Below are 19,194 nucleotides of genomic sequence, written 5' to 3'. Positions count from 1 at the left end.
TAATGAATCCATCACAAGTATCTTCTGCTATTTTTAATTTGTCTTTGTGCTCTCTTAATATCGGAACCAATAGCATCTGTACACAAGCTGCTTGCTTGTGTTTAATTGATTTTCTAAAAAACATTTCAAAAGGAATCTGGAAATCAAAATCCTGCCTCTCCTCCATCAAAACCTGCTTCTCCTGAATTGATCTAAGTTGTTCCTGCCTCTTCTTCCTCATCAAATTGTCCACATCAGAAACATTAGCAAATGCTCTGGTTACTTTTAAATACATCAAGAATTGAACTTTCTTCATCCTTGCTGCTCCCACTCTGGCTTGAGCTACTAGTGTCTATCACCTCTGTCACTGCTATAGATACCCTGTTTCCACTCCTCTTCTCTACTGTTTAGCCTCAACATGGTTGCCAGAATGATCCTTTTTAAAACCAGTTTTTAAATTAAGTCAAATCAGATGATGACTCTCCTCAAATCCTTCAATTACTTTACTTTATGTAAACACTAAGTTCTTACAGTGTCTTCAAGGCTCTATATAATATTTCGCCAGTTAGTTCCTCCAAGTCTCACTCTCTGCACTTTACTCCAATGGTGAGGTGCTCTGTGATCTGCGCTGAACACTCCAGGTTTCCCCAGAATTAGCAGTTGAGCTGTTCTTTGTTTGAAACTTGATTATCCCAGATATCCTCACAGCTAATCCCCTTACCTTCTTTAAGAGTTCATTTGGCAAACTTCATGAAGCTCTTCCTGGACCACTAGATTTTGCATTGCAATCTACCTTCTCCTACTAGAAAACTTCTGTCTTCTTCCTGCTCTGTTTCTCTTGTCAATGGCATTGATTAGTTTCATGGAACTATTATATATTAATTATTCATAATATTTATAATTTGTTCCTAGAATGTAAACTCTGGGAAAGCAGGGATAGCATATGTTTTATTTGCTTATATGTCTTTAGCACTGAGAATAGTGCCTGGCATAGAACACCCTTGAAAAATCTTTGTTGAATGAAATAATCCTATTCTTAATTTTATCAGCAGAAAAAATTGCTTTGTGCCTTCCATTAGAACAAATTACCTAATAGCATAAGGCTGTTAGAGGTAAACAAAAACAAAGTATCAGAATAGACTGTATTATGTACAAATGCATTTTGTGGGATCTCCCAGAAACAATTAAAATAATCTTCATGCTCTCATGTGTTCTCTCTCTCTCTCTCTCTCTCTCGATATAGATATCTATAAATATCTATAGATAATATATGTATACAAACATATACACACACATAAAAATACATATACACATACATACATACATAATTACATATAATGAGAGAATATAGCATTAAAAAGATAGGTAATACTATTCATCATTTAGTACAATTAACTCATATTCAGATGGATGCACAATGGCTTTACACAAATTGCTTTACTACCAAAAGTATCTAACACAGACTCATTTTTAAGACAGTCACAAAATAAAGGAACTAGAGGAAAATGTTATGGCACAATTTATTTATTTATAATGTCCCACCAATAAAAGCTTCATTTAATACTGAATAGAGATAACATATAGGGTTCACTATTTTCAATAAATAAATAAAGAGAATGTATATCTGTCATACCCCACATGTTGCAACCTAACTGCCATCTCTGTTTTTTAATCTTCACTGGCTTTAAAATACATCTCACTATCTCATCACTTTGACCTAGAATCCCAACCATGCCCACCTTTCAATCTCATACGGGAAATATCCAAATGGCTATTCAAATGGCTAGTAAGCAAATAGAATGATGCTCAAGATATATAATAATCAGGGTAATGCAATTAAAGTCACAATGAGGTTTCATTTTATACTTAATTAAATTGGCTAATTTTTTAAAAAGATTAACAATATTAAAATCTGGAAAGGAATGCAGAGCAACTGAAAATTTCTACATTGAGAAGCGCAGTGTTGCACATATTTTGGAAAATGGTTTGGCACTTTCTTATGAAGTTAAACACATGCTTATCCTATGACCCGCAAGTCTATCCCAAGAGAAATTCAAACATGTCTACAAGGAGACTTGCACAGAGATGCTCATAGAAGCTTTGTTCATAATAGCCCCAAGCCAGAAAGGATCCAAATCCTATAGACAGAAGAGTAAGTAAATTATGTGCATTTAGACAGCTGAATTTCACTTCTGTATAAAGGAACAAGTGCTGATGCACCCAACAATGCTGATGAAGCTCAAAACATTATGTTGAACAAAAGAAGCCTGATCCACCCTCCCCGCAAAATCTACACTGTTTCCACTTACACTAAGATCAAAAACAGGCAAACTAATCTATAGAGATAGAAATCAAAACAGGAGACTTCTTTGGAGAGACAGGAAATGATCCAGAAACAGGGGAGACTGAACTTTGCAGAGTGATAGGAGTGTTCTAATTTTAAGGGATGTGTTCTAATTTTGATTGGGATGTTGGCATCTATATTTGTTAAAACCTACCAGACCATAAACATAAGATCTATGCGTTGTACTCATATGCCTCTGTTTCAAAAAATAATGTTTATGTTCAAATTGAATTAGGCTACCCAATAAATTACCTATAAATAGTATATCCCCATTTTGGCCACACAACATTATTCCTAAAGATTCATGACATACAGTAAACTGAAAGTTTGCTAAGGAACAGAATAAGGTCCAATCCCAGATTGAATCAGGTGAACATCTTGGAGAACATTTCTTATTTAGTGGTCCAATAATCAATATCCCAGCATTCTCACTTCTAAAAGGTCTTTGTCTCTGCTCAACCTCAAAGTCAGTAACTCTCACAAATACAACCATTTCCCTCAAAAAGTCACTTACAGAGGAAATGAGAGGGAAAAAATATAAAATTATTTTAAATAATTCTTACCCCCTAAATAAAAATACCATACCAATTAAAAATCAAATTTTAAGATTCAGTGCTAGTTAAACTGAAAAATTCTACTAAAACTTTGATCCTAAAATTATAAAATGAGAATTAAGTGTTACATCATTTCCATGAGTACTTCAGCTACTACATAAATTACTGAAGTTCCAAATAAAACTTTAGTAATCAATTTATTTGTGATGTGAGCAATAGTCATAGGAAACACCTGCCTTTTGGTGGAAAAGTGATTCCAAAGAAAAACAATAGCTGGTACAAGCATTTCCATGAAGCAACAGGTGGGAAAGATGCACTTTTAGCTACTGAATGGACTTTAGTTTTGAGAAGTGTTCAACCTTTGTCCAAGGTAAATGTAAGAGAGGGGCCACATTAACCAACTCATTGCCAAGGAAATGTTCTGTCTATATGAGGGAGTCAGAAAAGATTACCACACCAAAACCTAATATAGACAACACTCTTTGCTAAATCTGAAAGAACATGACTTTATCTTGGAGCACAAAGCACAATTTGACGTCAGCCCCACCTACAATACATTTCCTTATCATGTTGAAACTTATCATTCAACACCGTATTGACAGATTTAGATGACTTCATGATTTATGTTAGAATAGTAAAGAAGTAGTTTGGTAGGCAGTTATTTTAGGGGCATAATATATTTTAATACATGTAAAACCAGAAAGATTTGACGATACCATTTAACACATTCAATTATACTTGACTGAATTTTATGGGTAAAAATGTATGTAATGGAAACATCTTTAAATATGGGGATTTGCTGAAAGGTTAGGTTCTTGACGTCTGTATTAATTTTAATAAAAATACTATTATATGTGTGTCTGTGTAATTATATGATGATTAAATCTAACTTTAATATTCATCTGCTACATGCTGAAAAAAGGGTAAAATTGAACATTCAATTCAGCTGACAATGCGTACATCCAAAAAACATGGCAATAACATTAATTCAACCAGCTAAACAAAAATTGACAGCAAGTAATGAACAGAGTGCTGAAATGCAGAGCAATCACATCCTTGGATAAACTCTTGATACAAGACTCACCCTTTGAGAAAACCTACCATCCCAGGACCACAGTTTGTTCCATCTGCCAGTGGCATGTGTTGAGTGCGACAGCCCTTGTGAATTCCTTCTGCACTTGTGCACCAGAGACGCCGGCATTGTCTCTGCAGAGAAACCAAAGGCAGGCAAGCAAGTGTAAGCATATGATCACCCAGACCAATTCAGTATAATGCATATCATAAGTTGATCTGATCTATTTCCTAGGTTCAAAATCAAAGCTGGAAATGGTTACCAAACATCCTTACAAAGTAAGTTCTAGTCATTGTTTTTCCTCTAAGCATAAAAAATGGCAACATTTACTTTTGAAGAAAGGTTAAATTTTATTTATTGATGAACAATGGGAGAAACGAACTGAAGTCTAAATATTAAAATTTACATGAGACATTTTTCTTTCTTGACGAGATATTTTTCTAAAGGGACTTTTTGTTGCTAAATGTTATTCATAATGAGTTTCCAAAAAGTCCTTTTTGATGTAATGGTGGAATGTATGAATAATGTGCATAGAAATGCTGTATAATGTACTGAAGTTTCCTATTTTGTGAATATAATGCACACTTTAAATTTTTGAACAAAGGGTTCTGAAGTTTGCACAAGAAATTAAAATCCCTACAGGGTCATAGGGCATATACTCAAAATAATTCCTTTCTTTTTCTGAATTTAAACTTGAAGTTTATCTAGAGTCTAAATCAGATCAGGAAGCAATGTATATTTTATAATGAAATATTAAGAAAATCTTTCCTCCTGCACAGTAAATGTTTAAAGGCTTATTAAGATTTTTTATTATGAATTTAGGGTTTTAGGTATAATATTCCTATGTGTAATAAGATTTGCATGTCCCTACTTTCACTGTTAACTGACTTATCCATGCATTCATTCAACATTCAATAAGCATTTATTTTGGGACAGCCATTATTGTTGCAGATCCTGAACTGGACACTGAAAATATAAGTCGAGAATCCCATATCTGAAATGCTTAGAAATAGAAGTGCTTCAGATCTTGTATATTTTCAGGTTGTATATACTGGCACATATACAATAAGATAAGTTGGGGATGGGACCCAAGCCTAAACAAAACTTCATTTGTTGCATATGCACTTTATATACGTAGCATGAAGGTAATCCCTTTTACATTATTTTTAGTGCACTTGTGTTTTGACTAGGACACATATGAGGTTGGATGAGAACTTTTCCATTTGGGGTATGACATCTATATTCAAAGATTTTAGAACCTGGGGCATTTCAGATTTAGAATTTTGGATTAGGGATGCTCAACCAGTATGTATGTGTTTAAATGAGTAAATAAGTCTGCATTTCTGGACCAATGAGCCTCACAATCTAGGAAAGCAAAAAAGAATTTGGCAAAGTTGTGCAAAGGCATGAAGAAAGCAAAGTGCCTACTCTGCTTGGCAAAATGAGGCATGGATTTGCAAAAGCAGTGATATTGATTATAAACTACCTCCTAAATTTACCATAAAGTAAAAGAAAATCATAATTATAGATCCAGTAACAAAAGTGTTAGGATCATTTACTTTAATGGAAACTAAAAGAAAATATCGTATTAAAATCCTCAAAGTAAATGATAAAGTAACAGCTTAGTGAAAAGTAAGTTACAACTTTAATTCTTCTGTATTTGACTCTATGTAAAAGAAAATGTAGTACATGTTAGATTCCAGCGGCCTTTAAAAAAACTCAGTATCAAAACATCTACATTTCCCCTCACCCCCCAAAAATATCATTTGAAAATAAATATTTGAAGACTTTTAATTTTAAAATTTTACTACTACTCTAGGGCTCAAATTTCCAAATAAGAGTATTTCGCAGGAATCTGTGAGAATTAACAAAGATAATTTTAAGTATCTCACATGGTACCTAGTAAACAATAAGAACTCAACTAGTTTTAGTTTTTTATTTTTACCCACTTTCTTCCAAATTCCAGATTTTTCAGAGATTTAAAGACAGTTGTTCTCTTCCATTCAAGAGAATAAACATAAATTTTGAAATATATACTAACTATGACTTTATGGTAGTTCTTGAACAAAGGGACAGAATTTTTCTTACCAAATAAGGACACACTTGTGATCCAGGACCAAACATAAGCTCACACTGTTTGTTTACATCATACATTAACCCAGGCAGTTGTGAAGACAGGTCATATATTCTTCCATTCGGTTTATCAAGAAGGCATTCTCCATGGCCAGTGCTGTACCAATGACAGAAAATAATATGTTGTGAAACAAGTGGATACATTTCAGTACAACATTCATCACATTTGCTGTTGTTCTTACACTTTCAAGAAGAATATTTTCCATAATTTAAAAACCAACTCATGTCAACATGCATAACGACAGCCTCACAGTTTACAAGGGATTTTTAATGACAAGAAATAAACATAAATTCATTACAGTATAATTTATATCACAATGTTGGGTCTACTTTTCTATCCAGTAGTAATGTCTTAAATATAATGCCCAAACTGTCAAAATGTGGAAAAAATAAAAATTAGTTTTCAAATCATTTGAGAGCATGGTTTTAGTTCTAAACCAACAAAAAAGGAATTTCAAAAAGTCTCATGCTATCTCCAAGTTTCATGTTTCTCAAGGAGAGAGAGCACAGCACAGTCAAGGTCACTGGCTTTGGGAGCTTACATTTTGGTGCCACCATTTCCTAGAATACTTAATCTCCCTGAGCCTGGATCTCCTTATCTCTGAATTGAGAGTGGTAATGTCTTGTCACTTACTATTAGAGTATAGTCACATGCCACATAACAATGATTTAGGCAATGATGGGCCTCCTATGAGATAGTGGTGCCATTAAGATTAGAACAGAGCTTAAAACTTCCTGTTGCCCAGTGACATCATAGCTGTCATCATGTTGTAGTGCAACACATTACTCAGATGTCTGTGGTGATGCTGGTGTGAACAAACCTACTGCACTGACAGTAGTATAAAAGTGTAGAACATGCAACTATGTTCAGTATATCATACTTGATAATAAGTGGTTTTATGTATTTACTATACTACACTTTTCAATCTTTATTTTAGTATACTCCTCTTTATAATAAAATTTACTGTAAAACTCTGCTGTTATGCCAGCAACAGCCTGACATTATATTCTGTTTACTGTGTTTCTTGATTACATCAAGGTTACATTTAGTGAATTACCTGCATCATACAGGTTTGTAAAAACATGTTCTATGATGTTGACACAATGATGAATTGTTTAGTGAGGCACTTCTCAAACTGTATCCCCATCACTAAGGAATGCATGATTATACATGATATATTTAAATTACTTAGAAAAACAGTAAATAGCATGGGAAATATGTATGTTACTCCTTTTTTTATGAAATGCCCAATCTATATAAAACTCTGTGAAAATGTTCAGCTACTTCAACTGTGCTAAAAGCAATAATTTGTTCCACTGTAATAATAATTAAAAGAAATATTTTTGGAAACTTTTGCTGGCTAAAATGGCATTTTGATTTTTTCAATAAAATGAATGTGTATAAAATCTCCATTGAAGAGAATAAAAATATTATTCCTTTCTGAAAAAAAAGCACACTCAGTGGTATTTTAATCAATACATTAGTTAATCATAGAAAAAAGCTGGATGTAATATGTACAGATCAGAAACTATATGTTGGGCTTTTAAATTAAATTCCCATATAAAGATAAATGATTCTCTGCTGGTTGTAATTATAGGCCATACTTATGAACATACATTCTAAAGCAAAGTTAACTAATTCCCATAGTTTTCATCAAGAGAAAGGTAGCTATAGAAAATACTAACACTGTTAAATTTGTGATTAGACTGTATATAACAGTAGAAGAAATAAAGGAGTAATGCATTTATGAGGAAAGATTTTCTGTAAAGAGCTTAGGTTTGCATTTGGATAAGTTTCAATGATAGAAACACCATTTAGGTGAAATAAAAAAGTGGGAAGTAGAGAAAATTGGCAGAAGGTAAAGAAAGAAGACAAGAAAACCTTGATCTGCCTCCTCTCTTCAGAGTTAGAAAGGGCCTCCAAAGAGTATGCAAAGTTGGAGGCTCCACGTCTCTGTGCCTGTACACAGCTATTTGGATAACTCATCATTGACTTTAGAACTATTCTCTGTTCTTTAGGAGCATCCAAACTTCAGCCATTCAACTCCTCTCAAAATATGACTAATAACTTCTGAAAAACTCAAAAGCACATAAGGAAGCTGTGATTGCTATTAAGTTTTCCCCCAACTAGAGTTTTCATCATAAGAAAGGGTTCAAATAAAAAACATGACAGGTAGGTATGAACTGCAATAAAAATATTTTTTAAAAGGTGTGAAATGATATGTATATACATGCTTTTCTTTTTTTTAAACATCCATTTGTGCAGTGAAAGTAAGCTTAAGTCTAAACAATGAAAAACTAAACAAAAATTAAAACTTTTAAAAGAACATACACCTTTCATATCTTATAATCCAGTAGTAAATAACCAATTACTCAACTAAAGAAATATAAATTCATACTTACTCTAGGAATTCAGTGATGTATTTCTGACTACATTTTGACCAGGTCCAAGGACTCGTGTGGTAATTTAAAGTTGGGGCCATTACATGATACTGATGTTTAATTCCAATTTCTTTGCATTTAAAACTATCATCATGTGGAACATTAAATCTAAAAATAAAAACATGAATTAAAGAATACTATCAAAAATAAATACAACATTAGTAACATATCTCATATTTATACTATAATATAATGAAGAAATATATTAATCTGATTATATTGGATTTTTTCACTCTTGATCACTCCATAAGGCAGTATAATTTCATTTTTGGAAGCACAGGATTTCTGAGAAGCACTAGATTATACCTGTGATCAGTTTACTGTCAACTTGGCATCTGAGTCTAAACAATAAAAATATTTGGAATCTGGCTCACCTCCTCACAACACAAGCATAGCATTCACATAAAAATGCCTGCAGGTTTCAACAAGGATATCCTAGAGATACATGTGGACACATTAGGTAAGGTGATACCACATTACATTCTAGGTCTTTGAATGTTCATACAGTATCCAAAAGACTTCTTTAATCCCTGACTCCATATCATTCTATAGTATTCATCTGTATTATATGAAACAACCTAACTACTGTTTCTGCTCTACAATGAATAAGTAAAATGGATTGAATTAGAATAATAAAAAATTTCCAAAGGACAACCAATACTTCACAGTGATAGCAAAAATTTTAAATATTAAGCAGGTTAACCACAAGTCCTACACTCTTTTACAGACTCAAGTAGAAACCCAAGTTTAGAAGAATCGCCAAAATCGCCTAATTCAGGTTTTTGCATGCTGAGACTTGTATTTAAAACACTGTTTCAATTGAACTACTTACCCATATTCTGAACACCTAAAGTTCCTAAGGAAGAAAAGAAATTCTAAGCACTCTTTGAGAGAAAGGCTTCTATGACTTGGCAGCTTTGGAGACCAGCAAATGGTACTTCCTGCTTGTTGCTGCAATACTTCACCAGTCTGTAGGTGCTCTCTTCAACAAACTTACAAAACTGGCTAAGACATAACTATGCTAAAAGGGAACTGAAAAGGTGCTAGTTAACTAAAAATTATGTCCATTTCAAATTTTTCTACATAAAAGCTCTAATGACATCTTGAGGAATAATCAGAAAAAAAATGTGATAAAACTACAGGAGGTAATTCAGCCTCAGTTTCTTATTAGCAAAGTAACAAAAGAAACTTCAGGATAAACTCTGGGGGTACAGTTGAAATTTTTTTTCAGAGGATGAGTTGTAGGGCTTTCTTATTTTTAATGGATGCTCAAAAGACATCATGGGAAATCATGGATTCCATTCTTACAGCATAGAGCCCCAGCAGAATTTTAGTAAAGCAGGAATAGATAGCAGAATCACAATTTTTTATGAGAAAATATAGAGTGTTGGGGGGAGGGTTTTAAAAATATTTTAACAAATAGAAATTTCCATGGGCTAGTTTCACTGTTGAGACTCTGAGCAAGAAATGAGCACTATTAGAAATTGTGTGCGATTTCCTCAGCACTAGGAGCCCCTGCAGGCCTTCCCATAAGATGGTAGTAGACAATACCTGGTCGTGTATAGGGTAAAAAGGGATAGAGGCAAGAAGTGCTCGTCATGTAATCCAATAAAGTAAATTAAATAAAAGAACTGTCAAGTTCTAGTTCTTTGCTAAGTCTGATGATTTGTGCAGTCTGTTTGACCTAATATAAAACCCAAAAGATTTAAATATTGCCATACTAGTGTCTGTTGTATTCTGTACGGGGTCAAAATGGGGGTTCATAACCCACTTGAATCAAAGTGTGAAATATGATATATCAAGAACTATGTAATGTTTTGAACAACCAACAATAAAAATTAAAAAAATAAAAAAAATTAAAACACAAAAGAGCTAGAGGTAGCACTGCAAGGATAAAAATTATTTTATAAAGAAATAAATGTGTTCACTACTCAATTAAAGATAGAGTTTCAGGCATTCTGTACAATGACAAATAGAAGGCACATTACTGAGGGAATAGAAGGTACTTACACATGCCCAAGTTCATGGGCTATAGTAAACGCGGCACTAAGTCCATTTTCTTCACTAATAGAGCAGCTCCGTAAGGGATCACACAGGGTACCTAATTCTGCTAAGCCTGAAAAATTTTACATTTGTATTTCATCAAAATGGGAAATAACCATCAAAATCATAAAATAAGAATTAAATTTTAAAGCATTTAACCATTGGTATTACTCCTTAGAAATGAGTACAGGGTGAGCTGTTAATATCAAATAAACTTTCTTTAAAAGTTAAACAAAGGATTGATTTTTCAGCAGCTTTTCAGGAAATTATTGGACTCTTTCACTTAAGAAATAATCCAAAAAATACAGGGTGATCATACAATTTTTAAAAATATAAGAAAAGAAAAATATAGTTGGTGTAGTGTGGGCAGTAGGAAAGGTAATGAATATATTAACTGGTAACAGAAAAACTAACAAGAAAAGAAAAAAATAGCACAGAACTCTACAAATATATGAAATGCTTTTAATTTTTAAATTTAAAGCAGCATACAAATATTTAATTATTGCCTGATAATTAAATGAGTAAAACGTTAAGTGGCTAAAATAGTGCCTGCCACTTAATATATGTTGAATAAAATAAAATGATTATGATATAAGAATTATTTTAAGTACTCAGTAATTTTGTAACATTTCAGCAATAGAAACTGTTATTATATATCAGGATCTACTCATTCCTATATAAAAATTAGTGGGCAACCCAAATATGCTGTTGAAAGATCAAGATAGTATGAATTGGTTGTATACCAAAGGCAGCAATAATTATGGACTATATATAGAGTCCTCTAAAAGTAATATAGATAAGAAGCTGAGTACAGTGGTACATGCCTGTAATCTCAGCAATTCTGGGGGTCACCCTGAGCAATTTAGCAAGATCAGGTCTCAAAATTTAAAAGGGCAGGGGATGGAGCTCAGTGGTAGACTACCTCTGAGATCAATCCCTAGAACCTCAAAATAAATAAATAAATTGGTTAAAACCATAGTAAGATATTCAAAATAAATATTCATTAGAATAATACATATTCCATCATTATTCAAGTTAGCTTTTCATTTCTTTTTCAATTTACATAATATTATATTCTTTACTATTGCTATCGTTCAATATTTAGTTGTAAATTTATATGCACTCCTATGATTCCTCTCACAAAAGAAAAGATTTTTCATATATAAGATTAGTATTTCTAATTGCAAAGTTTTTGCATTTAGAAATTTCTTAATACAGAATGAGTAGATTTGTATTAGCTACTGTGCTTTTAGCTCCCTTTTTCAAGGTAATCTTTTATTCACAAAAGTTAAAAATATGAACATCTTCCTAGCATTTTAGATAGATTTTCTAACAATTTAAAACAATAGAATGCTTGTGGTACACTAGAGAAATGAAAGTTAAATTAAGGAATCTAAAAGGACTGGAAAAAAAGTCAAAATCAAATAAGTTCATTAGCCAAAAATGGAAAGATTTGTCCTCTTTCTGAACCTATTACTAAAAGGTCTTTTTCATATTTAGAATCAAGACCATAAGTAGGGAAAGGAAGAAAGGAAAGTAGAAAGGAAGGAAGGAAGAAAAAAATTAAATTAATTCTTGGACAAATTTCTATAGAGAATATGAGGAAATTCCTATTGTCCTTAAGATCCTAAAATTCATACTAGCATGTATAATTTTTTAGCCAATTCCCATTTTATGTGTTTTTTGTTATTGTTGTTGTCAGAATAAATTCAATAGAAACATGTTTTCTTCATGAATATATTGCTGTTCCCATGCCTTAGTAAGTATTTCTAAAAATCTGCCCAGTGGCTCAATTTTAATATATTTATTTTCAGAGATGTATAGATATTTGAACACAATATCAACTCTATTATCACCCAAACTTTTTGTTTCATGCTTAAAAATATAAAATTCTAAACTGAACATTTTAGTCCATAACAGATTTGTGAGGATATATATTACATGTGACTACACACCAGGCTCAAACACTCCTGTAACTGGTCAACACCAAGAAGCACTGAAGTGAAGGATTAGTATTATGGTACCAGGCAGCAAGGTAATGGTTCATGTCTAGTTACACTCAAGCAGATTCTGGTTTTTCGAAAAAGTGTTTGAGAAGAATAAGTAAGCATGGGCCCAAACATGATACAGTTTCTATGTGTTTAGAAGAAGAAAACACTCCATAGACATCTAATTCAGTCCTCTTGAAGAATGGAAAACATTTTTCGACATATTTTGTAAAATATGCTCATGGGTCAAGGCAACAATACATACAAAAGGAGATACACCAGGAAGCCTAGCAATTATTAACCAACACACACCATATCATCAATAACCTCTCAATTTATTTTTGATATATTTTAGATGAGAAAATAAGATGAATAATTAACATAAGCTGAACAGCCTTGGGTAAATTATTTATCCTCATCTATAACACAAGAATAATACTAGTACTGACCTTATAGTTTACTCTGAAGCTTAAATAAATTAAATTATAAAACCCCTTTACATGATGTAAGATACATAGGAAGCATTCAGATATTGTAGCTATAACTATCATCATTACTACTGATTTAATGGATAATATGCTTTCACTTTCATAGTCTTTATTTCTAAATGGCAGTATAGTTTATTTGCAGAGAGTGCCTGAAAACTACAAAAAACATAAATAAGGACTTGAAGACCACCCACTTCTCCAGGAATAGTCCAGAATGTCTAGCACCTAACAATTTAATAAAGTTTAATAAACTTTAATACATATTTGACAAAACACAGATATAATAAGAAATACAATTGAGAGATTTTTATAAAATGATTGACTCATAAAATATACTTAATTAAGCCAGAGAACAGATTGTAGGGAGGGGGGAATTCAGTTGTATAAAACTTAAGAGCATCGGGCATCTAATTTCACAACTGAGTAAGAAGAGAGTTTTTAAGGGATCACCTAACATAAAGAAAACTAGATGCTTAAGTACTAGTATTTTTTAGTGAATGCTGAGCTGCATGATTTACTAAGAAATATAATCTTCACCTCTGAAACCAAACACAGACATTCTCCCTCTCTCTTGCTCCCTAAAATAATTATGCAATGCAGACATATGTACATAAACACACATTCATATTTTGAACTAAATTCTAAGTGGTAGGCAATAAATAGTTAAGAATAGAAGCTACTATGGTAGCAAATACTGATAAAAGCAATATGGTTCAAAGAGTGAGAGCTTGCTATAGGATGCTTCAAGGTGGATCTACATCCTGAGTTTCCTGAATTAATCCAAGGACCCAAGTAATGAAGATTCTTTGGATTCCTACAAAATCCTCTCTTGAGGAAAACACACACTTTTTGAGCTGGCTATATCACAATCCCCTGGGTTAATATTAAGTAAATGTGAGCTCACAATGTACACAAACAAGTCAACAAAGAGAAAGCAGAAATGACATGTCTGGCTCTGAAAAATTTCATATGTAGGAGTTTTCAGGGACTAATATAAAATTACTCCATACAAAATGTTTAAGGAAACATGAAATTCAATTACAAATATGAAAAAAAGCTTTAAAAATGTAAAAAATGAACAAATAGATTGCAATTAAGAATTAAATAGCATATTTTAAATTAAAATTTATGTTAAAATAGAAAGTTTGAAGGGTTAGTAAAACATCTAATTAGATACAACCAGAGAGAGAGAGAGAGAGAGAGAGAGAGAGAGAGAGTAAAACGGAATATAGAGCTGCTTGAAGAGATAAAGAAATGAAGGTATGGAGAAAAGAATAAGAATACAACACAGATATAATCTGAAACCCAAGGTAAGAATAGATAGAATTAAATAACAAAATTTGAAATAATACAATGAAAAACAGATGACAATTTTCAGAAATGCTGCAGGATAGTGATCAGCAGATACTGAAATCACAATATATCCCAAATGGGATAAATAAAAAGAGATCTATCCATATTAAGGCAAAATTTTCATGAAACTACATTATATCTGAGACAAGAAGAGGATCTTATTTTAAAAAACAAACAAACAGCTCATCAATGAATCTACAACTAAACAGACTGCAATTCTCAATAGCAAAATCCAGATGACAAAACAATGACATTAGAAATACTGAAAGAGGGGCTGGGGATGTGGCTCAAGTGGTAGTGCACTCGCCCAGCATGCGTGAGGCACTGGGTTCGATTCTCAGCACCACATAAAAATAAAATCAAGATATTTTTTCCACCTAAAACTAAAAAATAAATATTTTTTTTAAAAAAGAAATACTTAAAGAAAATAACTGTTAACCTAAAATTGGTACCTACAAAACTATATTTTCAAAATGAGAGTATATTGAAGACATTTCCAATAACATTCATATTTTAAAAAATTTGCAACTAGTACATCATCACTAAAGAATAATTTTAAGAATATAAAAGAGGAAAAAAGGAAAACAACTTCAGAAACAAGATTTGAGAAGAAAGAAGAAATTATAAAAATTTTATAAACATGGAACAGATTTAAACAAATGCTGAATATAGCACAATGACATCCAATATGCAGGCTATGAAATGACACCAATAAAATAGTGGACAAGAATGCCAGGTAAGTTAGGAAGAAGCTAAACAAAGTTAGTACAAGCATCATTTATTTAGGAGAGAACTTTAGACAGGTAAGGTATTTCTAGTAAAAAGCCAGAGTACGTCCAAAAATAATAAAATAGTGTATACATTTTTTTAATCTGTAAAGGAAAAATGGGATAATAAGATTAATTTAACCCTTAATAAACTTAGAGAAAGACCAAAAAAAAAGGTGGCTGCGAGGCTAGCATAGAACAAAGTGTGATGAACAGAAAATGGTAATTATAACTCAATAATAGTAATAATAACAACAAAAAAAAGAAATAGAGTAACAAAGGTTTACTATAGTTGATTTAAAAAAAAATCCTATGCTGCTTCCAAGAAGAGAAAAATAAAATAAAATAAAACTAGTATGTAAGGACAAGAAAAAAATTGGAGGATGGCTCAGGAAGCTGGGACAGGAGGATTGCAAGTTCAAAGCCAGCCTCAGCAGCTTAGCAAGGCCCTACACAACTCAGCAAGAACCTGTCTCTAAACAAAATACAAAAAGAGGGCTGGGGATGTGGCTCAGTGGCTAAGTGTCCTTAGGTGCAATCCCTGGTACTGACCCCCCTCCCACCAAATAAAAAAAGAAAAGAAAGAAAAGAAAAATTGGAGAAAATGATGTATCTATCTATCAAATATCCAATAGGAAAAAGTTGGGTAGCAACTGTGTTATCAGACATAATATATTTTAAATACAGGATCTTGAAGAAAATAATATATATTGATATTTTTAAAGTCCTACTTAAATGAACAGATCAATGCTTTATGAGGATTTCCCATGCTGGTTCTAAAAGTTTTATGAAGGGTTTCTTAAGATACAAAAGTGCTAACTGTAAAAGAAGAGATTTCTAAATTATCTGTTTTTACACACAAAATAAAAACCAAACAATAAATTGTTAAAAGGTATTTGAAATACTTATATAAAACACAAAAAGTTTGATATCAAGAAGTGATTAAAAAAACAACTAAAAAACAGTGGGACTGGAGTTGTAGCTCAGTGGTAGGGCACTTGCCAAGCACATGTGAGGCGCTAGGTTCGATCCTCAGCACCACATATATATAAATAAATATAATAAAGATATTGTGTCCATCTATAACTAAATTTTTTTAAAAACAGGAAGAAAACAACACCACAGCACAAAAAAGTGCCATATTTCTTTCTCTTATTTCATTCCTAATAGAAAAGTAAACATCAATTGCCAATAAATACATGAATTGGTGTTCAAACTTGTTAACAATTAGGGAAATGAAAATTATGATTTTTGTGATATATATTATCTTTTGATTAGCAAAAATGAGAAATTTGAAGATAACCTGTATTGACAGAATACTATCAAATTGATGCTTGTATTCTACTGAAAATATGTAAATTGATATGACCACTTTTGAAAATAATTTGCTATGTCTTACAAAGTTGAACACAGGTTAAGTATTCCTTATGCAAAATACTTAGAACACATGTTCTAAGATTGGAACCAAATGTTCTAGACTTGAAAAGTTTTCAGATTTTAGAATATTTGCACAGAACTTACAGTTAATAATTCCTAATCCAAAAATCCAAATTCTAAAATGCTTAAAATATGAAACTTTTGGAATGTCACGTAGGCAGATTCAGATTTTGGAGCATTTTGAATTAGGGGTGCTCAACCTACATTAGCACACATAGTAACATCACAATTCTAATGCTAGGGAATATACCATAGCTCTTATGGCAAGATTCATAACAGGAAAAAAGCTAGAATTAGCCCAAATATCCACTAGTAGAATATTGATATATAAAATGTGGATGAAATGTTTTACATTAGTGAAAACACATAAACTATGGCTACAAAGTTTAAAAAGGAGTAAAAGCAAATGATTTCTTGTTTAGAAACACATACATATGTAATGTTACTATTCTTCAAAAGATGAACATTCATGGTATTAGCTACCTCTAGGACAGAAGCAGAGAAATGTAATAAGGATTGAGCACAGGCCATGTAATAGTACCAAATTAACGATTAAATCTAGTGATAGATTCATGGCCATCCCATCTCATTATTTTGCTTTAAGCTGGCATGTAGGTTATCATTTATTATTTCTCATGAATCAAATGTTAAATAATAAAACACTTTAAATCAAGTACATCAAATTCATACAGCAGTTATCTTTAGTAATTGGAAATTAGTAGTTCTTGTTATTCTATAAAATTATAGAGGCAAAATTAAATAACTAACAGTGACAAGTATAATAATTTATTAATACAACTAATAATAATTATTGAAATTTCAAATAAAAGAAAAACAATCTAAATAGTACTTTTGTTCAATTTAATAAACAATTATATAAGCCAAGTTTACTGCCCAAAACTTACCTAATGTGTCACATTTCTCTCTAGCTCCACAAATGTCTTCCCTTAAAATAAAAGATAAATTTTAAACATTTTCAAAAATACTTTTACAATTAGCCAAAACAAATATAACATCAAAAAGCTCTCAAAATGTTTTATGCACATTCGTGAACATCAAAAGGCATACTCTATATAAGCATGTCAAAAAAGAGTTGAGGCTTTAACCAAGTCCAATGAAAAACTTTCTGAGTAGATAGTTTACCTCCCTGCCTTTACACAGTATATATAACATTACTAACCCTCTTCTCAATAATTCAATGTTTTATGTACTTATCTTATGTAAAATAATGTTGTTCAAATGTTACCATGTTGCTTAAATTTTTTTACTTCTGCGTTATTTAGTCCCTGACCATTCAATTTGAAATTTCTCTTGTCTCTTTTCTATGTTCTTTTTCCATGGCCAGTTCTTCCTCCCATTAAATCTATAATCCCCCAATCTTTGCAGCTTGATATCCAAATACAATGCAGAGCAGGACCATTGACTATGATAGAGTACTATGTGTAATTTAAGTCAATTCTACTTTAGTTTTTAAAAAAAAGATAAATTACATGGGCTATATGGCAGCAATTTTACATGAAGTAAAGATTTTTACTTCAAAATTCTAGTCAACCTCATTTCCTTGAGGCTGACTCCCAAGTAAAGGGTTTTCACTGGTAAACCAACCAAATAACAAACCTAGGATTTATATGATCTGATAGTATTAGTACTGCTGAAACAAGATGTGATTTAGTACATTGGTACTCATAAAATGGAAACAATTTTATGATATCAGAACCTGTTTTTATTATAAATAAATAGGATTAAAAACAACCCTAGCAAAGGTAATGTGGTAATTATGATATGCAGTAAACATCAAAACAAGGAATAGATGGATGGATTCATTAATAAACAGATATATAGACAAATAGAAAGAAAAAAGTACAGGTAATCCAAAAAGGGGACAATCAAATAAATTTAGACACTATTTTCTCACAAGCAACTGAAACATCAATAAGGAAACAAATAAAACCTACCCTGGTTAATTTAGGTTTATTTTCAGATATTATTCCTATTAATTTCCAGATATTATTATTAATTCTCTCATTCTGTCTTTGATGTAATAAGGTTTTTGGCTTAGACTAAACTATTACTCAATAACCTAAAATTGCTCATTTCCTAAGGAGCTACCTAGCATTCTAGTCTGAAAGAAAAGATTATTTTATTATGTTTCCATGGATCAATTCCATTTATTATTGACAAAGAATTAAAGTAATGAGAAGTACCAGTCATCATGCAGGAAAGAGAGTAAAGAATTGCAGTTGGAAGGGTTATTTCCAAAACTGTACCTGGTGATAAGGACAGCAGTATCATGGTGGGAAGGGTGAGCATCATCAAGAACATTCTGAGTTTGCTGCCATAAACAAAAGTTGCGTAATGTGGTAGCTGCATTAAAACTGATGACTGGTCCTTCCTACACAAGATAAGAAGCGATTCAGTATGATGTCAAAACATTTATATTCTCCCTCTTCTCCTCCCAAGCTTATTGGCACCCACACAATTTATCAAACAGTCTTTTCCAATAAACATGTGGCATAATTTCTCCTTCAGTTTTATTTAAATATATTTTAGTAACATCTAAAACATTGTTATCAAAATTGAATCTAATTAGCAAA

The 19,194-nt window shown here is 31.9% G+C and overlaps 1 protein-coding gene across 1 annotated transcript in view; it reads right to left on the bottom strand.

Annotated features, from left to right (window-relative positions):
• Adamts20 (ADAM metallopeptidase with thrombospondin type 1 motif 20) overlaps positions 1–19,194 on the bottom strand; it is a 147,511-nt gene that overhangs the window by 88,819 nt on the left and 39,498 nt on the right. Inside the window, exons 6-11 of the mRNA XM_026401433.2 lie at positions 18,868–18,992; positions 17,506–17,546; positions 10,535–10,640; positions 8,486–8,632; positions 6,038–6,179; positions 3,979–4,083 (exon numbers count right to left, since the gene is read on the bottom strand). Coding sequence (XP_026257218.2) covers positions 3,979–4,083; positions 6,038–6,179; positions 8,486–8,632; positions 10,535–10,640; positions 17,506–17,546; positions 18,868–18,992 — 666 coding nt within the window. The remainder of the gene's footprint in view (positions 1–3,978; positions 4,084–6,037; positions 6,180–8,485; positions 8,633–10,534; positions 10,641–17,505; positions 17,547–18,867; positions 18,993–19,194) is intronic.

Source organism: Urocitellus parryii, chromosome 5, assembly GCF_045843805.1.
Source record: "Urocitellus parryii isolate mUroPar1 chromosome 5, mUroPar1.hap1, whole genome shotgun sequence".
Classification (NCBI taxonomy): Eukaryota; Metazoa; Chordata; class Mammalia; order Rodentia; family Sciuridae; genus Urocitellus; species Urocitellus parryii.
This window is presented reverse-complemented; position numbering and strand designations above follow the sequence as displayed.